At 44.1% G+C, this 18,760-nt stretch overlaps 1 protein-coding gene across 2 annotated transcripts in view; it reads right to left on the bottom strand.

Moving 5' to 3' along the window:
* myh11a (myosin, heavy chain 11a, smooth muscle) overlaps nt 1-18,187 on the bottom strand; it is a 30,791-nt gene extending 12,604 nt beyond the window's left edge. The window contains exons 1-20 of one of the 2 annotated variants that reach the window (XM_053499013.1): nt 18,044-18,187; nt 13,577-13,939; nt 13,260-13,416; nt 8,715-8,742; nt 8,457-8,556; nt 7,459-7,485; nt 4,348-4,440; nt 4,184-4,247; nt 3,836-3,934; nt 3,580-3,723; nt 3,260-3,355; nt 3,017-3,135; nt 2,745-2,897; nt 2,283-2,456; nt 1,691-1,864; nt 1,394-1,508; nt 1,096-1,289; nt 776-897; nt 528-597; nt 2-162 (exon numbers count right to left, since the gene is read on the bottom strand). In XM_053499013.1, the coding sequence (XP_053354988.1) occupies nt 2-162; nt 528-597; nt 776-897; nt 1,096-1,289; nt 1,394-1,508; nt 1,691-1,864; nt 2,283-2,456; nt 2,745-2,897; nt 3,017-3,135; nt 3,260-3,355; nt 3,580-3,723; nt 3,836-3,934; nt 4,184-4,247; nt 4,348-4,440; nt 7,459-7,485; nt 8,457-8,556; nt 8,715-8,742; nt 13,260-13,416; nt 13,577-13,918 (2,432 nt within the window). In that variant the 5' untranslated portion in view covers nt 13,919-13,939; nt 18,044-18,187. The remainder of the gene's footprint in view (nt 1; nt 163-527; nt 598-775; nt 898-1,095; nt 1,290-1,393; nt 1,509-1,690; nt 1,865-2,282; nt 2,457-2,744; nt 2,898-3,016; nt 3,136-3,259; nt 3,356-3,579; nt 3,724-3,835; nt 3,935-4,183; nt 4,248-4,347; nt 4,441-7,458; nt 7,486-8,456; nt 8,557-8,714; nt 8,743-13,259; nt 13,417-13,576; nt 13,940-18,043) is intronic. The other variant, XM_053499014.1, reaches the window with a different exon arrangement.
* Nucleotides 18,188-18,760: the final 573 nt, after the last annotated feature.

The raw sequence follows: 18,760 nt of genomic DNA, 5'->3' as shown, positions 1-18,760 counted from the left end.
CTTTCTGGCAAGAAAGCCGCGGGCCTGGGCCTGCAAGGCGATAATAATGACAGTGATCTTGAGGTCGCGCTCCTCCTCCAGCTGAGCCAGAACTCCAGTCCTAAAAAAGATCTTACTCTGACCGATCCGGTACAGATTAGGGTCCAGGTCCAGGTGCTTAATCTACAACAGGAAGAAGGGAGCGGTTAAAACAGGACAATAAACACTGTTGCTAGTTGCACTATAAAAGATAATTTACACACTCTGCTCATATCTATCTATCAATCTACTAGTTTAGCTACTGAGTACCTGTAACACCTCACCCTTTATTAAGACTTGCCTTTCTTACATGGATTTTTAAAAGGTAACCGGCGTGTTTCCTTCCTGTCCTGTGAGCTCAACTGATGAGAGCAACTTAAATCCCCCTCATTATGTCCTAAAATCTAAGCTCACACCAGTTCAGTATTAGACTCAGGAATGTAGGAAAATCCTGATTGATCTGTCTGATAGTACAGAAGCACATGGAGGAGACAGAAGCAGGATCTCACCATCAGTATGCAGGCCTGTTTTCCATCCATGAAGCCCTTTGGAATTGCATTGGCTGCCAAGATCTCGTACCTGAACATCACAACAGGAACAGTGACCTTGTTTTATCTGTGATCTTTATTAAGTAATTATTCATACAATATTCACACACAGGCAACATTCTAAAATCAGGAACCATTAATGTGTGTGTGTGTGTGTGTGTGTGTGTGTGTGTGTGTGTGCGTGTGTGCGTGTGTGCATGTACACACACCTCTGTCTGAACTCCTGGAAGACGATGCGGTTGGGGAAGCCCTGTCTGCAGATCCTGATTCCCTCCAGAACACCGTTACACCTGAGCTGCTCCAAAACCAGGTGAGCATCGAGTTTACCTGCCTGCAAATCACACCACACACACACACACACACACACACCACACGCACACACAGACTGAGGTAAGCAATACCTCTTGTAAATTAATTGCATACTTCTCTCGGTGTTGTTTGTTGGGAGTGTGTGTGTGTGTGTGTGTGTGTGTGTGTGTGTGTGTGTGTGCGTGTTTGAGATGGTCATGCTGTGTGCTCTGCTACGCACCCTTTTCTCGTGGTTGGGGATGATGCAGCGGACGAAGTTGGGCTGTGTGTTGTGAAGCGTGGTCATCAGTTTGGCCAGAGACTCTTTGTACAGCTGCCCCACCGTACGGAACATTCCCTTCTTCGTCTTAGAGGAACTCGGCATGGAGCTGTCTGACATCTTGGCGATCGTCTCCAGTCCCACCACACGGTCCACTGGGGGAGGGGGAGGTGCAGTGGGAGGAGGAGGGGGGTGGAACAGTAAGAATTGTGTTTTAAAGATCACACTGTGGAGATTTCGAGCGTTTTTCAGGACTTACCGTCCTTCCACAGATCCTGCACAAACACAGAGGACGAGTTGTTGAGCAGCGCCGTAACGTTGTCGTTCAGCGGGTCCATGTTCTTTGTTAGCCATGCTGTAGCATTATAGTCGACCTGTGTCAGACACACACACACACACACAAAACACAATACACTAAACACATGGTGTTGTGTGCTTCTATTTTGCACAAAGTAAAAGAGCCATATGTGTATCCTGAACCAGCCAATCAAATGACTGCTTCATACACACACACACACACACACACACACACACACACACACACATACACACATACCCGTCCAGCATAGTGCAGAAGGGAAAACTCGGTTTTGTCCTTCAGCTGCTTGGGTTTGGCGAATTTCAGATGATTAGCATGCTGGTTTGAGAGCTTTTCTACGAACGACACGTCTGTGGCTTTAGGGAACCAGCACTCCTCATCCAGCAGGGCCAGGATACCTGGGGGGTTAGTCTGTACACACACACACACACACACACACACACACACACAAAGAGGTTACTAAAGAGTTGAACTGGTGTGAGAGAGCAGTGATACACTATGAGACTCTCAGCTCCTGTGAGATGTTGGTCAGGTGATGGAGCAGCGAGCTGAAGGATAAACTCGAACTATTACAGCAGTGTGAGGAACACCTGGTCCGATAGCTCCTCAGGGGTTTTCCACCACAGTGGGAGGGCAAGACCCAATCCCAAACTGTTCTTATGTGGTTTTGTCAATAGCTGCAGCTCTGGAACTGAGACACCGGTGATATTAAAACACTTTAACTGTAACACACTCTAAACAACCTTCTTCCTCTTCTGTCCTACACCAACCCTGCTCCTTATTTACACATCATCCTCTGGTCAGAGTGAAGATATCAACACACACTGACCATGCGCTCGATGAGCTCAATGCAGGGCTGCAGGTCGAGCCCGAAGTCGATGAAGTTCCACTCGATGCCCTCGCGCTGATACTCCTCCTGCTCCAGGATGAACATGGTGTGGTTGAAGAGCTGCTGCAGCTTCTCGTTAGTGTAATTAATACACAGCTGCTCAAACGAGTTGTCCTGCAGAGCAATTAACATCGCTGTCAGTCACATGACATAATCATTTGCAAATAATCACAACATGGTTATAAAGGTCACGTCAGGACACGAGGAAGTGTGAGAGTGTGCTTCAGAAAAACGACTGTCTCTTAGGTTCTTTAAGTTTGGACACAAGCTCCTGTAGATGTGGTCAAGACAAGTTCATTTAGGAGACAGTTTTTAATAAACAGAGTTTAATATTTAATAACAGTCAGCTGTGATGAGGATGATGAGGATGATGAAGTTATCAAGGCGACAGTGACTTCACACCTCAAAGATCTCGAAGCCAGCGATGTCCAGGATGCCGAGGAACGACGCTCCTTGACGTTTGGTTTTATCCAGAGTTTTGTTGACACGGAAAAGAATCCACCTGAACAACCGCTCGTACATCGCCTTTGCTAAAGCCTCCACTGCAAAATCAGCCTGCGCACACACACACACACACACACACACACACACACACACACACAATCAGGACATGGGATGTGTTACATGTATTTCCTGTAGTGTTACAGTGGAATTGAACGGCGTCAGGGCGTTACCTGCTCCTTGGTCTGTGCTTTCTGTACGACCTCGCGGCCGACTTTAATACGCGGAGTCAGAATGGCGCGAGTGAAGTCTGTCACGTTGATGCCGGACAGATGACACACCTTCTGTGCAGCTGTAGGAGAGACACTACTGTCACCGTCTGCTGGGACACATCTGTCCATTTGTCTGGAGTGTGTATGTGTGTGGAGTGTGTGTGTGTAGTGTGTGTGTGTGTGTGTGTGTGTGTGAGCACTCACCGGTGTTATCAGGCATGGTGGCCTGCTCCTGATTCCTCTCTTTTTTAAACTCGATGTTGCCGAGCTGCAGCACTGACGACACCACTTTCAGGATTCCTGAGGAACACACACACACACACACACACACACACACACACAGAGCTATAGTAGGTGTGTTTCTCTCGGATGTCTCTAAGACATCTTTAGATGTTACAGGAGCACTAATGAGACTCCTGTCTATGTGTCTCACTGTTGATGACAGAAACCCTTTCCCATGGTTGTGCATATTTTGTGTGTGTGTGTGTGTGTGTGTGTGTGTGTGTGTGTGTGTGTGATGTTACCTATCCTCTCCTCTTCTGTTAAGCCCATAATGTTCATTGCCTCCATTGTTTCCTCGTACATCTCGTCGTCCTGCGTCCCCGGGATCTGGACATGTCCCGCTACCAGGAAGCGATAATTGTTGAAGTTCTCCAGCAGGAGTTCCTCTGTGGGAAGAAGAGAAGAACATCATGATGGAGGTGAGGGAGTGACTGCTGGTCCATGGTGGATGCCAGCGTGTTCCAGTGTGTTCCAGTGTGTTCCAGTGTGTTTCGGTACCGCGCAGTTTCTCCTTGGCTCCTGCCACCATGTAGTAGAAGATGTGGAACGCTCGCTCTGTCTTGGCCTGGCGGATGCAGCGGGACTTCTCCAGCAGGTCTGAGATCAGTGTTCAGGAAACAAACTCCAGGTGTTTTGTGGTGTTTTTGGTTCGGGGTTTAAATTCTGCCTTTAGGGGTAAAATTGAAGGAGTTAGCTTTTAGACACGTTAATTAGAATTACGCCTTGAGTCAGTTGGTGTGAATATTTATAGTCTTTAGGGTTTTTGGGGTTGGAGGATACCGATGACGCTTTATGTGTGTGTGTGTGTGTGTGTGTGTGTGTGTGTGTGTGTGTGTGTAAGGATACAGGTTTCAATGTTCGCCCCGACGATGTAGCCTGTTACATCAAAGTTGATCCTGATGAATTTACCCTGTGGAGAAATTGAAGCAGTGACAGGAAGTTGAATGATGTCATGGAGTTTTACTTCCTGTGTGCTGAAGGAATCGAACACTCTTTAGACAGAAACTCACAAATCGTGACGAGTTGTCGTTCTTGATGGTTTTGGCGTTACCGAATGCTTCCAGAATAGGATTGGCCTGCAGAAGCTGCTTCTCCAGCTCCCCCTACAGGCAGGATGGGGAAAACCACGGCACAGATACACACATTATCACACACACACAAACACACACATTAACATTTTAGGCCCATCTCAAATGCAGCCTCGTATTCACTTCACTCATGTTTAACCCGAGGAATTTCCTGTTAGTCTGATCTCTCGGTAAACTTTCCCAATCAGACGAGGGATCTGTCGCTCGGGGGGACGAGTCTGCGTCTCCACTCTGTTTTCTGTTTTTGAGTTACGAAACGCTGATGTGGAGATTCACTCACAGTGCTTCTCTTTAAATCTGCTCAGGTTTCTTGAGCTCACTAGTTAACTGTTTCTATAGCAACACACACACACACACACACACACACATACACACACACACACACACAATTCTAAATTCTTATAGCTATAATGTTCAATATAATTCAAATTAATTTTTATTGTATAGCGCATATAATAGTAGACTTTGTCAGGAAGCAGCTTTACAGAATGATTTGCAATGAATCAAAATATAAATATACATTTTAATATATTTTAAAAATATTATACAATATTTAAAAAAATTTTTTTTTTATTATGTTATAGTATAAATATTATAAAACTTATCCTCAAGGAGCAAGTCCATGAGAGTTAACTAACCTGCTCTCTGCACTAGATTTACATTGACTCATGGACTCTCTCTCTCTCTCTCTCTCTCTTTCTCTCTCTCTCTCTCTTTCTACACACACGTCTCTCCTGAGCTCAGTGACCCAGACTCCCTCTGCCCTATGGACCTGTCCGACTCATCCTGGTGTCCCGCTTCTTGTTGGAGATCTCATCGCATGGACGCCCCGTGTGACTGCAGTCGCTCGATAGTTCAGGACTGAAGTTTCCTACAGTCTACCTGAGTCTCCAATAACCAACTGAACTCCATATGAACTTCTCCACATCTCCTGTTAAACTGAACTTCTAGCCTCCTAACACACAGTATGAGTGCAGATCAATCCCTGCTATCTGTTATCACCCAGATGAGGATGGGTTCCCTGTTGAGTCTGGTTCCTCTCAAGGTTTCTTCCTATTACCATCTCAGGGAGTTTTTCCCTCAGCACCGTCACCCTCGACTCGTTCATCAGGGACCATCTGATCATCTGATTCACACATTTAATAATTTATGTACATTTCTATAATTTTTACTTCCATAAGTAAAGCTGCTTCGAGACAATGACCATGAGACTAATGATTCTCACACTGGAACTAATCATCAAACTGACACGACTTTAAAGGGCGACTAGAAAACAGTGACGAGACGCAGCTCCCAGTTATTACGTAGACACAGGACGAAGGTCTGTCAGAGACTCACCCTGACATCAGAGAGGAAAAAGAAAAGAGTGATGTGCACCCAAGAGAGGGGAGAGCACCGGAGGGGCGGAGGTCATCAGACACTTCAGATGCTAATACACACACACACACACACACACACACGGATATAATGAGAGACAGGAGGAAAAAATAAGATAAGGAAAAGATGAGAGAGAGAGAGAGAGAGAGAGTTCTGAATTCCATAAACACTGAAAAAATAAATAACCACTACTGCAACTATACACACCCTCTACCAATCTCACACACACACACACGCACACACACACACACGCACATACACCAACACAGCGTCTCTGTGTGTGTATCCTGCGTGTGTGGTCTCTGTCATCTGTGCTGCGTTAGTAACTCCGTAATAAACGAGTTTAACAGAGGGTGTGTAACTACCTGTGTGTGATTAACGCATGTGACAGGAAATGACATCATCCAGTCCAAAAGGAAGTCCACTCTCATGCTTACACACCGGGTGAGACTGTTTCAGTGCCAGTGCATCGCCGACAGTGAAAGAGTTTAATTCATCTCAGATGGGGGAAAAACATCAGTCCATCAAAGCTCAGGTTTAAATTTATTACAAATAATCAGTTCATCATTTAAAGCTAAGAATAAAATCAGCCGTATCAGTGTGTGTGTGTGTCCCTCCATGTAAGACTTTCTCACACTCATCACGCCGTGAGTCGCGTCCAGTGACTGGGTATGAGGTGGACAGCTTGGCGCTGCTGATCTTCATGAAGCTGCAGCCGTACACACACACACACACACACACACACACACACACACACACAGCTGTCCTGTTCTGTCTCATTCACACTCGTTTATTCCTGTTAGATTTCATGTGAAGTTCTGATTAACCCCCAGGTCCTCCCACAGACCCACGTTTCTCCTCTACGTGAAACTCCCTTCAGTGTATCAGGTGGAGGTCGAGTTCCTCCTGCGTTCCTCCTGCGTTCCTCCTGCGTTCCTCACAATGAGATGGGATTTCCCTTATCTTATTTTTATTCTGGTCATGTGTGAGCTCAGATCGAGTCAGACAGGATCAGTGATGTGGGTATAAATCACAGAGGTGGGCGTGTCTTTATCATGTAGCGTGTGTGTAATGTGTACCTGTGCTCAGAACTCAGTGACGTTCCTAACACTTCTATGTTTAAATCTTAGGCTTTTGGTTTTGGAGGAGAGAGAGAAGAGAGAAGAGTGAGCACTTGGAGATACACCTGCTGCTCAGGTTACAGGAGATATAAACACACGGTGACGGGCGAGACGCTCTGTATGACGGCACGCTGTGACATATTACTGAAGCCACAGGTCCAGAAAATAACCCCAGAGAAACTCAGAGACTAATTACAGCACACACATCCTCATGGAACACTAATCCCGTCTGGATGGGGCTGTAAGCCGAGTCTTTTCCTGAGTGTCTGAAGGGAGGGGGGGAGGGAGGTGTGTGAGATGAAGATTAGGATGTAAATTAAACTATTTTATTGCAGGGCAGCGCGTCCATCATCTTTCCTCCACTAGGGGGCAGCAGAAGGGGGCTGCATCCTGCTTTCAGCTGCTGTCATGTTGTCCACCTTATACACAGTCACTGGTCAGGGCATGCAGGTTTCCGAATGTAACACACACACACACACACACACACACACACACACACACCACATAAAGGAACTCCAGCATTCGCTTTACTCACGTAGGCCAACTGCTGTCCCGCATGCTGCTATTTGGGGGAAATCGAGTAGACAAGCGTTAAACTGAAGGTGTTTCTGTCTCCATTAAAGCGACAACGCAACCAAGCAGCGGCTAATCACGACGGAGTGGAAGCTAATGTTCCAGCTAGCATCACGTCATCACCTCACGTCATGCTAACTCACAACATTACCGTTCACTCTGCATTACCCGCTTTAACATTAGCTTAGCTGAGTTGTCTGTTTAATAATCCTGCATGTTGAGATTTAAACACACTCACACACACACTCACAAACACTCACACACACTCACACACACACTCACAAAGACTTACACACACACACTCACACACACACACACACTCACACACACACTTACAAAGACTTACACACACACACTCACAGACACACAAACACTTACACACACTCACACACACACACTCACAAACACACACTCACAAACACTTACACACACACACACACACACACTCACAAAGACTTACACACACACACTCACACACACACTTAAAAACACTCACACACACACAAACACACTTACAAAGACTTACACACACACACTCACAGACACACAAATACTTACACACACTCACACACACACACACTCACAAACACACACTCACAAACACTTACACTCACAGACACACAAACACTTACACACACTCACACTCACACACACACACACTCACAAACACACACTCACAACCACTTACACACACACACTCACAAACACACACTCACAAACACTTACACACAAACACTCACACACACACACACACACACACACACACACACACACTCACAAACACTTACACACAAACAATCACACACACTTACTTACACAGCACACGAGCTCAGAACAGTGGGATGGTCACATATCTACACTTTACACATATTTAGAGCTCTAATCTGTTATACATATATTTATATTAGTGTGTGTGTGTGTGTGTGTGTGTGTGTGTGTGTGTGTGTGAGAGATACGTACAGCGCTCATGTCTTTCTTGCCCTTATGTGATGACGCCACGACAGCCAAATACTGAATCACCTTCTTAGTGTTCTCTGTTTTACCTGCACCAGATTCACCTCTGTAACACACACACACACACACACACACACACACACACACACACACAATCAGATTGAGATTATAATTTTAATTTTTGGACAGAGCAAATTAATGTGTATGATTGTGTGTGTTTGTGTGTGTGTGTTTGTGTGTGTGTGTGTGTGTTGGTCCACTCACGTGCAGAGAATAGACTGGTCCTCCCGATCTGCAAAGAAACACACAAAAAACTGTTTTTTAGGTGTGGATTCATGGTGTGTGTGTGTGTGTGTGTGTGTGTGTGTGTGTAAAAGTGCATGTATATGTGTGAATATATCGTGTAGTGTGCTGCTCTGTATCAAACTCTGTAAACATACACTCAGAGTGAAGCTGGGCAGACATCTGCATGCTCACACACACACACACACACACACACACACACACACACACACACACACACACACTTACACACACACACACACAATCTCACACTCTCACACACACACACACGCACACACACACACACCCACACACACGCACACACTGCCTGTTCCTTGCTTTCTTCCTAATTAGGGCACAGAACCTGAATCTGAATACATTATATTAAGGTCTCTCACACACACACACACACACACACACAAACACACACACTCACAAACACACACACACACACAAACACACACACTTTAATTAGACAAAAGTGTTTTAATACTCAGCGCAGAAGGTTTCCCACCGTACACTCCACTGCTCCACTGACTACACCAGGGTGACGACCTGACTTTAGCGTGAGGGCCGGTGAGAAGAAACGTGAGCATGTGCAGGCCCAATTAGTTTTTCGTTTATTTAAGCATTAAATGACAACAAATACTTTATTCACTTTATTCTATAAACTATAAACACTATATTCTGTAAAACTGCATTTAACAAGTCCTCAGAAACTGTTCATTAACACTCCTATTACTTTTTTGGGAAGAAACAAAGCCAAGTGATGACTAGCAAAACCCTTTCCTTTGAACATGAATATTACTCGTCAGATCCCTTTTAGTCACGATGAAATAAGAATTAAACAATGCTGCAGACTCTGTGTACAGACAGTTACATTAAATATGAAGCTTTAGGCTACAATATAATTTACAAACTAGAAAAACACTTCACAATTTAAAATAACTGCCTTTAACAACTCAAGAGTTTAGAAAAAATCATATACAAAAATAAATTCTTTATGGTTAATGCAAATGAAAAAAAAAATCATTCACTTTGGATATGAACATTAACTCTACACTATAAATGAGAACTTTCCTTTAACAAATAAAAATCTAGATGAGGTTAGACATACGCAAGTATACACACGTACACACAATGCTTTAACTCCTGCTTCCTGACACCTGACTTCTCTTTCCGTTTCTCCTGAAACATCCGCCCTTCAAGATCAAATTATTATTTTTTTTTTGACATTTTGTTGAAATCGCGAGTGCTCGCCACACATCTACAAATATACGAAGAAATTTGATTTAGGCGCCAATTTAGAATATTTAGCATGTGTGTTAGAGGTTTCAGGAGAAGCGCAATAGAAGAGCAGTTAAATGATCAATGATAAAATAAAAAAAATAAAAAACCAAACACAATATTGCAGCGAATACCCGGAGATAGACTTTATTTAATACTACTACTACTACTAATAATAATAATAAAAAAGATTTGATATTTAATATTATTGTTCAAATCATCCCGTACTGGACGCCTTAGTGCCGTATGTTTGACACCCCTGGACTACACACTGACTACACACTGACTACACACTGACTACACACTGACGACCGTCACGGCATGCACCAGTGATGGGCGTGTACCTAAATCTTTTTTATTCCTTGTTCACTCCATAGGCTCACTAGGTAGGTGGCCTACACGTGCACACCTACACGACTTCCCCTCGCTTTTACTTACACAACTTTTTCTTCTACACAACAACTACACACTGACTACACACTGACTGCACATCTACACAACAACTACACACTGACTACACACTGACTGCACATCTACACAACAACTACACACTGACTACACAACAACCACACATTAACTGAATACTAACTGCACAGTAACTACACATAAACTAGACGTTGGATACACAGCAACTACACAGTAACTATTAACAGCCTGCACACCTACACAACACCTACACCCTAACCACACAATGACTGAACAACTACACAAATAGTACACACTGACAGCAAAAATACACAGAAAGTAAACACTAACTACACAACAAATACACACTAACTGACTACACACTAACTACACACTGACTACCCATCTATACAACATGTCCACTTCACATACACATGGACACATATACACACACACTCACACACTTTACACACACACACACACACTTCACACATTTAGGCATTTAGCAGACCCTTTTATCCAGAGTGACTTACATCTTTATCTCATTACACATCTGAGCAGTTGAGAGTTAAGGGCCGCGCTCAAGGGCCCAACAGGGACAACATGGTGGTTGTGGGGTTTGAACCTGGGATCTTCCGAACCGTAGTCCAATGCCTTAACCACTGAGCGACCCCTGACCACTATACACACTCACACATGTATATACACATACACATATGTTCCATCTCGCTCTCTCAGGTCTACTGACAAGCTGCTTCTTGAATTTCCAAAAACCCGTTGCAAACTTCGAGGTGATCGTGCCTTTTCAGTAGCTGCTCCTCAATTATGGAATGAGTTCCCCTCACTCATTAGACAAGCTCCATCAGTGGCTGTTTTTAAATCGCGGTTAAAAACTCATCTTTACTCTCTGGCCTTCAACTCAGTGTGAAGCATTTTGAGATGTTTTGTGTTTTATATCTTGTTTCTCTTTGGATTATTATTATTTTTATTATGACTATTATTAGTAGTAGTAGATTATTGTGTCGTTATGTTCTTAGTTGTTTCCTTTTCTTGTTACGATCATTTTAAATTTTTATTTTTCTTTTTTATTTATCAAATTTAACACCCTACTGTATATGTCCTGATTGTTGTCTTTTGTACAGCACTTTGGTCAACTTTGTTGTTGTTATAAAGTGCTTTAGAAATAAAGTGGTATGGTATACACACACATACCCTCTTTACATACACATACACACATGAAGACACACACGCACACACGCACACACTTCACACATTTACATATTGACAGAGCCACTGACACCCTAAGCCCCAACACACACACACACACAACAAAAAGAAACATTCTTGGCAACCCCCCCCCCCCACACACACACACAGTTTCTCTAACACACATCCAACTCTATATATTATACTATAACAGATATTATACATACATAATTCATATGTATGTGTAAATATTACACCAATACACACTATGCATATACAAAACACTACACACACTCTACACTAAACACTATACAGAAGGTAGGGGAATCCCCAGGGATCAGGATTCCCCTGGGTACGATATCATCACGAAACCCAGGAACCGGGTTGATTGATTAGACTTTTTTTTTTAGATTCTGTTAAAAATCTAAACAAACTTGGTGAATAATTCGCTCCAAACTGGACACTGCGCTGTGTGAATACTTTAGAGAGCGCCACCTGTAGGGTTAGAGATGAACTGCCTTGTGTTAGAAGCTAGTTATCTTTGTAGTTTGCGTTAGCCGTGAACAGAATAATGTGGACGGTTCAGAAGGACTTAGAAGTGATGAGTGCAGAGACGGCGTGTTGTTTAAGACGCCATAACGTTATCAGATGTGTGTTCTTACTGAAAGTGCTTCTGTGACTGGGTGTGAATGTGGGTTTAGTCAGACAGCTGCTCTCTCCTCAGTACTGCGGACCGTACAGACCTACTCTCACCCACGCTGAGACACACAGTTAGGGTCATTAACCACTGGACAACACCTGGGACACGCCCACTCATACACTCATGGAACGCCTCTCATCCAATCAAATTACTCACTGCAGTAGGTCACATATCTATACTTTACTGGAGGTGTTTTATTAGAGTCCACTTTTTACTTTTATTCCACTACATGCTAAAACAAATATCTGTACTTTCTACTTCACTACATTTCTGCATACTGTACTTCACATGTAACACGTTACACTAAACCCTACACACTATACTCTAGAAGGGGAACACTTAACATTATAAACAGATGCACTAAACACTACACACTAACCACTATGCACTAAACACTACACACTAACCACTATGCACTAAACACTACACACTAACCACTATGCACTAAACACTACACACTAACCACTATGCACTAAACACTACACACTAACCACTACATATTATACATGAAACAATGTACACTAAACACCACACAATATAACAATACACTACATACAGTACGTACCACTAAACTTTACGTAATTAATAATATACACTAAACACTAATGCGCTAAGCTAATGCTAATGGTGTGGAAGTGAACTCAGTGTTCTGTAAACACAGAAAACAATAAGTCTCTTAGCGAACAGAGTGTGTGTGTGTGTGTGTGTGTGTGTGTATGTGTGTGTGTACTCTTTGGCGAGTCAGCACTCTAACCACAGTGTGTGAATATCAGCACATTTCACACAGAGACACACACTTACACACACTGTGCTGTTTGCTGTTTAACATGACAAGTCAGAATGAACGTGTGTGTGTGTGTGTGTGTGTGTGTGTGCATGTGTGTGTGTCCGTGTGTGTGTGTGTGTGCATGTGTGTGTGTGTGTGTTACCCTGCATCATGTTCCTGTAGGCATTGTCGGTGATGGAGTAGATGTGTGGAGGAACCTCATGACGCTTCTTGCCCTTGTACATGTCGATGATCTTCTCTGAGTAAATCGGCAACATTTTATACGGGTTCACCACCACACAGAAGAGACCAGAGTACGTCTACACACACACACACACACACACACACACATAGTTATAACTCAGTGAGGTGTTAGATGTTTGTAGAGATTTCATTTGTTGATGGTTTTTCATGCAAAGTGTAGATGATGCACAAAAGTGTGTGTGTTGAGATGTAACTTGTAAATCCATGTGTATTTACATAGATGAGGCCGGAGTAGTATCTCTCGCGCAGGTTGTGCAGCACGGACGCCTCGTTCAGGCAGGTGAGCTCGGCCATGTCCTCCACCTTACTGAACTTGGGCGGGTTCATCTTCTGGACGTCGTCTTTGTTGACGGTGAGCTTCTTGCCGTTGTCCACCAGCTCCACCAGCACCTCGTCCCCCTTCTCCTCCTTCATGCTGGCCGCCTCGAAGCCGTGTTTCTCTGATGGGATCCACACCAGCTTCTTGGCGGCCCAGTCGGCCTGCCCCACCGGGCTGTTGAAGAAGTCTTTATCGGCGAAGAGGAACTTCTCATCCTCGCTCAGGGTCTTCTTACTCATCCTGCCGTCGGGTCGGGACAGCTACGCAGACACAACACACACTTTAGTACTGTGTATACATCATCATCTCTCTCTCCCTCTGTCACACAAGTTTTATATCTAGTTGGTTTAGAAGCTTGCTAATTTTTACTATTTATTAACTTTTTGCTGCTCAGAATCAGCTCAGTGTGTTACAGGTGTTACAGATGTTAGATGTATATACACACACACACACACACACACACTTTAAGTTCACTGTAAAGTGCTGATACTTTAAGACACACAACTGCTCGATTGTGTTTTTCTCCCAGAAACAATCGTGCAGCGGGCCGCGTAGCTCCAGGCACACAAACGGCTCGTCAGGTGAACACACACTCGTCACGTGAACACACACTCGTCAGGTGAACACACACTCGTCACGTCAACACACACTCGTCACGTCAACACGCACTCGTCAGGTGAACTCACACTCGTCAGGTGAACACACACTCGTCACATGTTTCCCGTATTATAGACGCAGAGATGAAAATCTTGTGTGTGAGAAAATCCTGGAGTGCCGCGGGGGAGGGGTTGATGCTAGCGCGTCCTGTGGGATTCAGAGCCGCGGGGTTTGATGGGAGATTAATTTAACTCACACACAGCGGCGCTGCTTTAAACGTCTGGTCATACCATCGCCCACTGCCGAATTCCCACAATTCCCAGCGGAGCCCAAGTTTAGGTCTGAGAACCGCAGCTGGGAAACAAGACGGGGGGAGGGGGGTGGTGGGGTTGACTGTCGCTCACTTTCCCTAAACCCTACACCCTAATCCCTACACCATACACCCTAATCCATAAACTCTAATCCCTACACCCTAGGCTCCACTAACTACACACCATACACACACTTTAGAATACAATGATGTAGACTTCAACAGGCCATCAGAGTGGTGTGTGTGTGTGTGTGTGTGTGTGTGTGTGTCACAGCCATGTTTCCCGCAGGAGTGTAGGGGTGCAGAGGTCCAGTCGCGTGCTGTGATGTCCTTATAAGGCCGAATGAGCGTGGAGTTAAACATCGGAGCAACCGAACGAGCAAACACACTCCTTATAGGGAAGAGTTATTCACCATGATACACACACACACACACACACACACAGAGCATTTATGCTGAAATGATAACACAGGAACAGCAGAAGGGTGGAGGAGTCTTTCTCTCTCTCTCTCACACACACACACACACACACACTGAGGAAACAGTATGTTAAGGAATGATACTGTGTGAGTGTGTGTGAGAGAGAGAAAGAGAGAAAGAAACAGCTGTCACTTATTAAACTGTCAGAATGCCAAACCATTTAATTACACACACACACAGACACACACACACACACTGGGAAACTTATCCGGAATTGTTCAGTTAATAAGTGTTTAATGCTCAGTTAATGTAACAATAAACTCTGAACAAATCTCTTAAAGCAGATGTTTTTGTTTTTTTAAACTCACTGTGATTATAAACAGAAATTATTCCAGATGTTTATGATGTAAATATTTACAAACATACTGAAATCCATCTAATCTTCTCTCCTGGAAACTGTGGAGAACCTGAAGCTGAAGACCCCAGGCTGCGGTGTGTGTGAGGCTCCTGAGGTGGAGCTGCGAGCAGACACACAGCTGATGTTTCTCACCGAGATGCTCGGGCTTTAAACAAACAAGTGGTGTGTTTATGGAGATAAAAAGGGCGGGGCTTCCTGCATCCTCGCTTCCTTTTAAACGAGATTTATTTGGGCTCGTCGCCGTGACTACTGCGGTTCCTCTGGTGAGGACGCTGAGCGCCGTGAGAAGCTCGCTGGCCGCACGCCCAGACGCTCCTGACCTCTCCATGAGCAGCATGACCTCCTGTCCTGTGAAAACTTTTATTCATCTTCTCTCCACCTTCTCGTCCACTGTCCTTCACAAATCTCTCATTTCAGACACGGAGTATGCGCGCTACAGGTTTATCACACGCTAACGCTCCACACTCCGGCCTGATCCTCATCTTAAAGTTAAAACTCAACCTTAAAATAAATTCTTTTTGCTTTCAGCCCGTATCTGAGACTCGCTCACCAAGTTGCTTCCTGATCCCGGATCAGATCTTAGTGTCTGAGAGATTCACTGATTGGATTAGCGTTCGTTCAGACACCGCGAGAAAGAACGTCAACTCTGATAATTCTCGACCACGAACCTCTCTCAGTTACAAAAAGTTTAATCCCATTTACATTCAGTCTTAATAAAGCCTCACTGAGACGCTGGGACGTCGTGTAAGAGCTTCGTCTTTTAGTGGATCATTTCCATTGCCGTGACTTTATAAATAAACCAAATCAAATAAAACATGTAAACACAGGCAGCAGTGCTGAGACTTGAACTCAAAACCTCCTGGTGTTTCAGGTACTTCACCACTGAGGAAACGCTGAAAATAACCTAAAGTGCACTTGTTTATACTCTTAATCCTGAGAGTCATAAATCTATTTAAATGATCTCAGTTTTATATTAATAATGAATATTCATGCTGCAGTTCACCTGCTTCATTTAAAGTGCAGGTGTAATTAGCGTCCCACCTTCAGGAAACGTACGATCTCCGCCCACCTGCTAGCTAGCTAGCGTGACTGCGCTAACACGGGACTGAGCAGCAGGTGGTCTCCACCTCAGGTAACACTTGACTCCCCAATCCCACACTAATTAGATCTGTCTCAGTAGATAAATCCACATGCTGGACTGGGACGCTCCCTCAGTCCGAGGGTCCGGAGCGTGATGTGTGACGTGTCTCCGCTCCACACCTGTAGCTCGCACCTGCTGTCGTTTCCCACACACCTGCAGGAGGAAGCGAGAACGCTGGACTTGTCTCTTTGTGTCTCTAAAGCTGTACAGAGACGTCAGGATGAAACGCAGTGCTCAGGAGGAAGAGCAGGGGGCGCTGGTGTGTGTGTGTGTGTGTGTGTGTGTGTGTGTGTGAGCGTAGTGTACACAGAGTTCCTCAGTGATTAGTGTGTTATTTAATCTCTCTCCTAGTTACTAGCAATACAGAGATAATACGGGTTATTAGCTGCACAGACCACGCCCACAAGAGACAAACTGAAGACACTCCTGACACTCCATTGCTCCAGGTGTTTAGACTGTAAGTCTACTGAAATATTTAAAGTCGACAGACGGATGGACGGACAGGTGAGAGGACACACTGACTTGGACAGTGACATCACACACACCACATTGCACTGCATGTGTGTGTGTGTGTGTGTGTGTGTGGTAAAATATCTGAGAACTGAAGTGTGTAAGTTCTTTTACTTCCTGTCTGATTCTCGGTTCTGTTTCTCCGCGCGCTGACGGTGAAGTGACCCGACGGCGAGTTTAACGTTTAACCTGCAGGAGCTGTTCAGCTGATCTCAGGCTAAATCAGAGTCGCTACTGAAGCAGAAACCATCGTTACAGACCTGTGTGCTGCAGCGCATGACTCTGTGCGTGTGTGTGTGCGTGTGTGTGTGTGTGTGTGTGTGTGTGTGCGTGCGCTGTTTACCACATCATTCAACAGAAAGCAGCCTTGTGTTACCATATTAGGAGAACAGGAAACTCTTCGGTTAGTTACACTCGATCATTTCATCTGTCACACAACGAACGACGTTTCCTCCAGCGTTTCCCCAAAACCCTAACTTTAACAGTTTAATACTGCACATCTCTACAGGGAACGCTCTCTCTCTCCAACACACACACACACACACAATGTAGCATTATCATATAAATGATCATAATTCTACCAGGATATGCAAAATGCCATGGAATGTAATTAAAATACAATTTTATTAAAGAAATAACAAAAACCGTAAACCAGAAAACTGACACTGATCACACATTTTAGAGTGTGTGTCTGTGTGTTTGAGGGCGTTTGTGTGACACACACACAAATTGTACTGCACAAATTAATCCATAAACAAATACTTTACATTTAATTCCTCACCAGATTCGTGTGTGTTTGTGTGTTTGTGAGAGAGAAAGAGAAATTAATGACAGTTTCATGAACACACTGATCGCCGAGTGTAAATCAATCACTTCACTTTCACTGCATTACAGCTATAAGAGGAAGAGTAAAATGCATTAGTGTGTGTGCACTTACAGATGTTGGATGTGTGAGTGTGTGTACTTACAGATGTTGGATGAAGGTGTTGAGTGATGGAGAAGCTTCACACAGCTGTAATTTGGACTCTGAGCGAGAAACTCCGGCAGAGAGCGGTCCAAATTACAGTAAATATCAATGTGCACTTCATTTAAACTAACAGGGAGGAGGAGCTAAGGGGCGGGGTTACAGCCAAGGAGGTCATGACTGTGCGCACAGTGGGCCGGAGGAAGTGAGACGCAGCAGATCACTCCTGACCTCAGACTCTCACTGAGACACTGTTAAATACCCCAAATCTAATAGTCCACAATTAAATACCCCAAATCTAATACCCCCAAAATTATACACCAATCTAATACCCCTGATCTAATACCCCACATGTAGTACTTCTAGTCTAATACCTATACCTAGATATACTATATCTAATATTCCCAATCTAATAACCTTGATCTAATACCAAAAATCTAATACCCAATCTAAAGTTCCCAATCTATCACCCCTGACCTAATACCTCTAATCTAATACCCCCAATTTAATACACCGAATGTAATACTTTGATTTGAATGTAATTTTTGATTGTGTAAAGCTGCTTTGCGGCAAAGAAAATTGCTAAAAGCGCTATACAAATAAAATTGAATTGAATTGAATTGAATTGATACCCCAAATCTAATGCCCCAAATCTAATGCCCCAAATCTAATATCCCCGATCAAATACCCCCAATCTAATGTTATGTATAGCACTTTGGTC

Source organism: Clarias gariepinus, chromosome 6 (assembly GCF_024256425.1).
Source record: "Clarias gariepinus isolate MV-2021 ecotype Netherlands chromosome 6, CGAR_prim_01v2, whole genome shotgun sequence".
Lineage (NCBI taxonomy): Eukaryota > Metazoa > Chordata > Actinopteri > Siluriformes > Clariidae > Clarias > Clarias gariepinus.
This window is presented reverse-complemented; position numbering and strand designations above follow the sequence as displayed.